The sequence below is a fragment of the Solanum tuberosum genome, unplaced genomic scaffold (assembly GCF_000226075.1).
Source record: "Solanum tuberosum cultivar DM 1-3 516 R44 unplaced genomic scaffold, SolTub_3.0 scf00113, whole genome shotgun sequence".
In the NCBI taxonomy this organism is placed as follows: domain Eukaryota; kingdom Viridiplantae; phylum Streptophyta; class Magnoliopsida; order Solanales; family Solanaceae; genus Solanum; species Solanum tuberosum.
The window spans coordinates 453,774-460,163 of record NW_006239039.1 but is presented as its reverse complement, the minus strand read 5'-3'; the positions used below and the strand labels follow the sequence as shown (position 1 = coordinate 460,163).

The 6,390-nt window shown below is 41.7% G+C and overlaps 1 protein-coding gene across 1 annotated transcript; it reads left to right on the top strand.

Annotated features, from left to right (window-relative positions):
• Nucleotides 1-381: 381 nt before the first annotated feature.
• LOC107061054 (uncharacterized) lies at nt 382-1,471 on the top strand. The gene is made up of 3 exons (XM_015309797.1): nt 382-708; nt 845-1,052; nt 1,137-1,471. Exons 1-3 carry the CDS (start codon nt 382-384, stop codon nt 1,469-1,471), a joined length of 870 nt encoding a protein of 289 aa, XP_015165283.1.
• Nucleotides 1,472-6,390: the final 4,919 nt, after the last annotated feature.

Here is a 6,390-nt window from a genome sequence, read left to right as displayed (position 1 = left end):
TCCTTATTGTTTTAGGATTGGGTCTTAGTTGTTCTAACTATTATAAATAGACCTCTAGGGTTCATGAGTAAGGGTTCGACTTCTGATTTAGTGTGCAAAAGCAAGAATTCAAGTTTGTGATAGGTTTTAATCCTATAACTCTTCTAATTTCTGAAAATTATATGAACTATTGTATCTTCTTGTTTTCTAATAGCATGAGTGGCTAAAACGCCCTAGTTCTGGGGCTGTAGCTACGAATGGAAGAACCATCCTAACTTCTCATGGAGTGGTAACCAAAAGCAAAATCAAGCGCAAGGGGTTAACCAATACCGTTCTCAAGGAGCTGGGCAACAATACCACAATCCTAACCAAAGCTCAAATTCTAGTGCAGAAAAAGGGGGGATGACCAATGAAGAGCTACTAAAAAATCTCATGACCGAAATAGGGACCAAATTAAATGCTAGAGTAGATAAGCCGGATGAGAACATTAGAAACATCCAGATGTCCCAAATGAGTTTAAAGAAACAAGTTGCGCAAGTGGCTAATTCTTTGAACTTGCGTCCCCAAGGCGGGCTGCCCGGTGATACTGAGCCCAATCCAAAGCAATTGCATGCGGTAAGTACTAGAAGTGGGCTGCAATTAGAGGAACTAGCTCCAAAGAAGAGAGAATTTGAGATAAGTACCAAACAAAAGAAGGTGGAAGAGGTAGTAAAAAGCTCCAATGCTGAGGTATCCGTTTCTCAAAAGAAATTGCCACCTCCATTTCAACAAAGGCTCAAAAAGCAGAATGAGGATGAATGCTTCGGTAAGTTTCTCTCTCCTTAAACAGGTTCACATTAATCTACCTTTGGTTGACATTTTGCAGGGTATACCGAAGTATGCTAAATACGTGAAAGACATTGTAGCTAGCAAGAGGAGGCTCACGGAATATGAAATTGTGGCACTTACTGAAGAGTGCAGCTCAAGGATTCAAAACAGACTACCCAAAAAGTTAAAAGATCCGGGTAGTTTTACTGTGCAGATTACAACTGGGCAAAGCGTTCATGCCCGGGGGTTGTGTGATTTGGGAGCAAGTATAAACTTGATGCCTTTATATTTGTATCTAAAACTTGGGTTGGGTAGTCCAAAATGAACCACTGTTATTCTTCAATTTGCAGACAGATCCATTGCTAGGCCAGAGGGGGTGGTAGAAGATGTGTTAGTGCAAGTAGGTTCATTGATTTTTCCGGTAGATTTTGTGGTCTTAGACTTTGAACCTGATTCTGAAGTTCCATTCATTTTGGGACGTCCTTTCTTGGCCACGTGGAGGGCATTGATTGATGTAGCAGCTGGTCAATTAACCATGCGGGCGCATGATAAAGTAGAAGTATTTGATGTGTACCGCGCTCTAAAATTGCCTTCTATTTATGAAGAGTTGTCTGCTATTACTGTGGTTGATCACATAGTTGAGTCACAATTAGTTGTTCCCGAAGACTCCTTAGAAAGAGTGTGAATAGGTCATAAGAGAGATGAAGATACTGAGGCTAAAGAGATTGAAACATGTCTAAATCTGGCATTTATCAAGTATTTTTCCAAGATTGCAAGACCTATGTGCAGTCTCTTGGAGAAGGAGGTGAAGTTTGACTTCGATGAGATGTGCTTAAAAGCTTTTGAGATGTTGAAGAGGAACTTAATTGAAGCTCCCATCTTAATTGCTCCAGATTAGGAATTACCATTTGAACTCATGTGTGATGCAAGCGACGTAGCAGTGGGTGCAGTGTTGGGACAAAGAAAGAATAAAGTGTTCCACTCGATCTATTATGCAAGCAAGACCCTTGACTCTACACAAGCTAATTACACAGTGACTGAGAAAGAGATGTTGGCTCTAGTGTTCGCCTTCGACAAGTTCAGATCGTATTTGGTAGGTATTAAAGTGATTGTTTTTACTGACCATGCAACTATTAGATACCTATTCAACAAGAAGGATGATAAACCAAGGCTAATCCGATGGATATTGCTTCTCCAAGAATTTGACCTAGAGATCAAAGATAGGAAGGGTACTGAGAATCAAATAGCAGATCACTTATCTAGGGTGGAGGATTTTTCACATGTGAATAAAGGTGAGCAAATCCGGGAAGAGTTTCCGGATGAACAATTAATGGCACTAGAAATCTCTCAAGTACCATGGTATGCAGACATTGCGAATTTGATAGTAAGTGGTGATTATCCTCCGGGTGCTACCACCCAACAAAAGAAAAAGCTCAATCATGATGCCAAGTTCTACATTTGGGATGAACCATTCTTGTTCAAGCAAGACGTGGATCGGGTGGTGAGAAGGTGCATTTCGGAATCTGAGGTTCACAAGGTGCTTGAGAGCTGTCATGCCAGCCCATATGGAGGTCATCATGGAGGAGAGCGCACTGCTTATAAGGAACTACAATCTGGTTTCTTTTGGCCCTCATTATTTAAAGATTCTATGGCGTTTGTGAAGGGTTGTGATAAATGCCAAAGGTTGGGTACTATTTCAAGAAGACATGAGATGCCGCTCAGAAACATTCTGGAGGTGGAAATCTTTGATGTGTGGGGTATTGACTTCATGGGTCCCTTCCCACCATCTAGTGGAAACCAATATATTCTTGTAGCTGTGGGTTATGTTAGTAAATGGGTGGAGGCTGTAGCTCTTCCTTCCAATGATTCAAAGGTGGTGTTAAAGTTCATCAAGAAGCACATCTTCACTCGCTTTGGCACTCCAAGGGCAATTATAAGTGATGGAGGTAAGCATTTCATTAATCATTTTGTTAAGAATCTTCTTGCTAAGTATGGTATTCGTCATAAGGTTGCTACAGCGTACCATCCTCAAACAAGTGGTCAAGTGGAGGTTTCGAATAGAGAGGTGAAGCAAATTTTGCATAAAATTGTGAATGCGCAAAGGAAGGATTAGTCTGATAAACTAGATGATGCATTATGGGCATATATGACTGCGTACAAGACACCAATAGGGACTTCTCCTTATCGCATAGTATTTGGGAAAGCATGTCACCTTCCGGTGGAATTGGAGCATCGAGCATATTGGGCAATTAAGAAGCTGAACTTAGACCCCGAGCTAGCCGGTAAAAAAAGAGTGAATCAACTGCATGAACTTGAGGAGTTTAGGCTCCATGCTTATGAGAATGCCAAGCTATACAAAGAAAAGACGAAGAAGTGGCATGACAAGCACATAGTAGCTCGTACGTTCAAGCCAGAAGATAATGTACTACTCTTCAACTCTAGACTAAGGTTATTCCCTGGAAAACTAAGGTCGAAGTGGAGTGGTCCATTCAAAGTGGTTAGAATGACTCAACATGGGGCCGTTGAACTTCAAAGTGAGACTGGCCCTACGTTCTTGGTCAATGGGCAAAGAGTGAAGCACTATTTCGGTGAGGATTCGGATCGTGATCGGGAAGCTCTTGAGCTAAATGATGAATGATCCAAGCTGCGTCATGCCGCGACGTTAAATCAAGCGCTACATGGGAGGCAACCCATGAACAAAATGTAAGAGATAGATAGTATGTCTTTAAATTCTTCATTTTTGGTGTTTTAGCATAGTTTCAATTCTTAGAATATAGGCTAGTTATAGTTAGATAAGATTATTTTCTTTCATTATTTGTACTGAGTATAATAAAAAAAAACTGTAACCAGGTGCACTGTCAGGCGCGCCGTGCCTGGAATATAAATTCAGAGACGGTTTTCAGGCGCGACTCCCCAATATCGCGCCTAGGACTAGCAGGACAGCGCATTGAGCGGCACGTTGCGCCAGAAGGGAAAGTTCAGAGCGACTTTTCAAGCGCGATACTGGCGCATCGCGCCCCTATCGCGTCTCTGCCCAGATTTTTTTAATCCGGATTTTTCCCCGGATAAAATTCGACCCACTACCCTAAAACCCCTACAAACTCCCCATTCTCATACAAACTGCCCAAACCCCCTTACCTCACTCCAACTCTTCTTCTTCCTCTCACCTTTCATCTTCTCCTTCCACCATTTTTACTCCCATCCTAACTTTTCTTCTTCCCCACCTCCAACAATAAATCCTCCACTTCCCTTCTTCTCTTTCACTTCTAAATCATCTTCCCCCTACCATATTTTTGTTTCTCCTCTTCTCAATAACCAATCCGACCCCCCCCCCCCAAATTTTTCTAATCTTTCCCTTTTTTTTCTTTTTTTTTTACAGGTTTCAATGGCACCTAAGGCGGAAAATGTGGCGGGTCTAAGCGGAGTAGAAACGGTGAAGCATCCGAGTCCGGAAATAGGGAACCAGTCCAAAAATTCGGTAAAAAAATGGTTGAGCGATATGGGTTGACTTAGTTTGACTGCCAGCGGGAAGCAAAATATATGGGGGACGAATACGTCGATTCGGTAAGGTTACAGTATCAATTTCCTGATATATATAGGACTGTGGTTGAGTTAGGGCTGAGGTTTATTTTTGACCATCCGGGCGACTGTAATTTGTCGTTAGTTCGTGAGTTTTATGCAAATTGGCTCACAGAAACTAAGTACAAAACTGTACCTATAAGAGGCAGAGATGTGAAGTTTTCGGCTAGGATATTGAATGAGTTGTTGGGTACCCCTGACTGTGATGCCGATGACTTTAATAGGTTGAAAGAGAAACCCCCTTATAGAGACATTCGACACACATTGTGTGGGGTAGAGTCGACAGTTAGGTGGGGGCGCAGTAAGGATACTGGGAGGCATTCCACACTTCACTTTGCTAATTTCAATCTTATTGCTAGGGTGTGGCTGAAAATAGTGTCCAATGTCTTGCTTCCTGCGAAACATTTAACTGAGCTGACTCAGGATAGAGTGGTATTGGTCTATATGCTAATGAAGGGAATGCCTATTAATGTTGGGGCAATCCTGAGGCAAAATATGATGAAGTTTAGGAACAATTTGCGTTGGCGATTTTGTTATGGGGGGTTGATAACCCGTTTCTTCAGGACTCAAGGTATAGAGGAGGAGGCTTGTGACATGATGATTGCTTTTCACCCGGATCTGACGGGGAAAGTGGTTGATGTGACCCACACTAAGGCGTTGGATGCGTCCCATGGTCATGTCTTGTCTGGCCAAGAGAGGCAAGTCCGCGATGATAGTATAATGGAAAGGATGTTCGGGATGGTTGAATTACAGCTGCGAATAGGTGGCCGTCCAGTTACAAATGCTCAGATGGTAACCATGGCGGAGCGCTACCCCTTGATTGAGAGTGCGGCTTTCTTATGCCGGACTGGTCCCGCATTCTTAGAGCCTTTAGATGATGATGAGGTTAGTGTTGATGAGGCCATGGGTGATGAAGATGAAGATGCTGCGGACAAGGAGGCAAATGCCTTGATGGTGTTCGCTGATGGTGACGACGAGGCCTAGCGTCCCGAGGGAGTATTCCTAACTCTATACTGTGCTTTAATTGTGCACTGAGGAGAGTGCTTATTTTTAATGTGTGGGGTGGGGATAATATATCTCTGTTGTATATAGCTGTTTATTGCTTTATCGAGTCTAGTGTTAGTTTTTAGTTAAATTAGTTAAATTTTTAAATTTTTGGGTTCCTCAGCGTTTGTTTTCGGTACTTTTACTGAAGATTGTCTCTTTGAACCAACTAGGGCTAGTGATTGCTTTATTGAGTCTTAGAGTCGTCATAGGAGTGACAGTTCCCAATAATGGATGGATGACGACCGTCTTAAGGGGAAATTAGTCACATAGAAGAGTAGGATTGAGAAACCAACCTTGGCCTTTTGAAACTATGTCCGAACAAGTCAGCCAAACGTCATGGGTAGTCACAGGTGGAAAAATGCAATAGATTATTGACCTTGTAACAAGCATGTGTTTTTAGTTTCGACTCAAAACAAAAATAAATGGGCTTAATTGTGTAATGAGACCGTAATGCAAGTTGTAGGAGCATGTTAGTTGATATATCCTTATATGTGTCATAATGCCATTTGCGGTGAGAATTGATTAGTTCTTTCTTAACTTGATATCTAGAACTTGCCTTGTGTGTTGAATTAGTAGCTTGTATGACTTAAGGAATGTGATTGAGGCACTTCTTTGAAATAGCTAATTCTTAACTCAAATTTTATGCCTACCATGGAAATCATCCATAGTGAAGTCCCATTGAGCCTTTAGCCTTGTTTATTGATAAACCACATGATAAGCCGAAACCCTTTGTTTGATACCAAGTCTTTTGATCCTATGAAAAATCCGTAATGCACTATGTTAAGAAGAAGGGTTAGAAAATGTTGGTTAATATAGCTAAGGGTGAATTGCTACACTGTGAAAAAAGGAAATTCTATTTTAGCCATGGTCCTTAGCGACAATGTGCACCTCGACTAAAATTGAAGGTGGCTAATTTAGAATTATGCTCGAAATATTGGCCTTGATCCTATCAAGAATAATGTGTTCAGAGTTTGGGTG

Excerpts from the sequence above, each read along its gene's own strand:
- LOC107061054 (XM_015309797.1), top strand. The coding sequence starts at position 382 with ATGACCAATGAAGAGCTACTAAAAAATCTCATGACCGAAATAGGGACC. Across the intron at positions 709-844 it reads TAAAAAGCTCCAATGCTGAG|GGTATACCGAAGTATGCTAA; the intron begins GTATCCGTTTCT and ends GACATTTTGCAG. Across the intron at positions 1,053-1,136 it reads GTTGTGTGATTTGGGAGCAA|ACAGATCCATTGCTAGGCCA; the intron begins GTATAAACTTGA and ends TTCAATTTGCAG.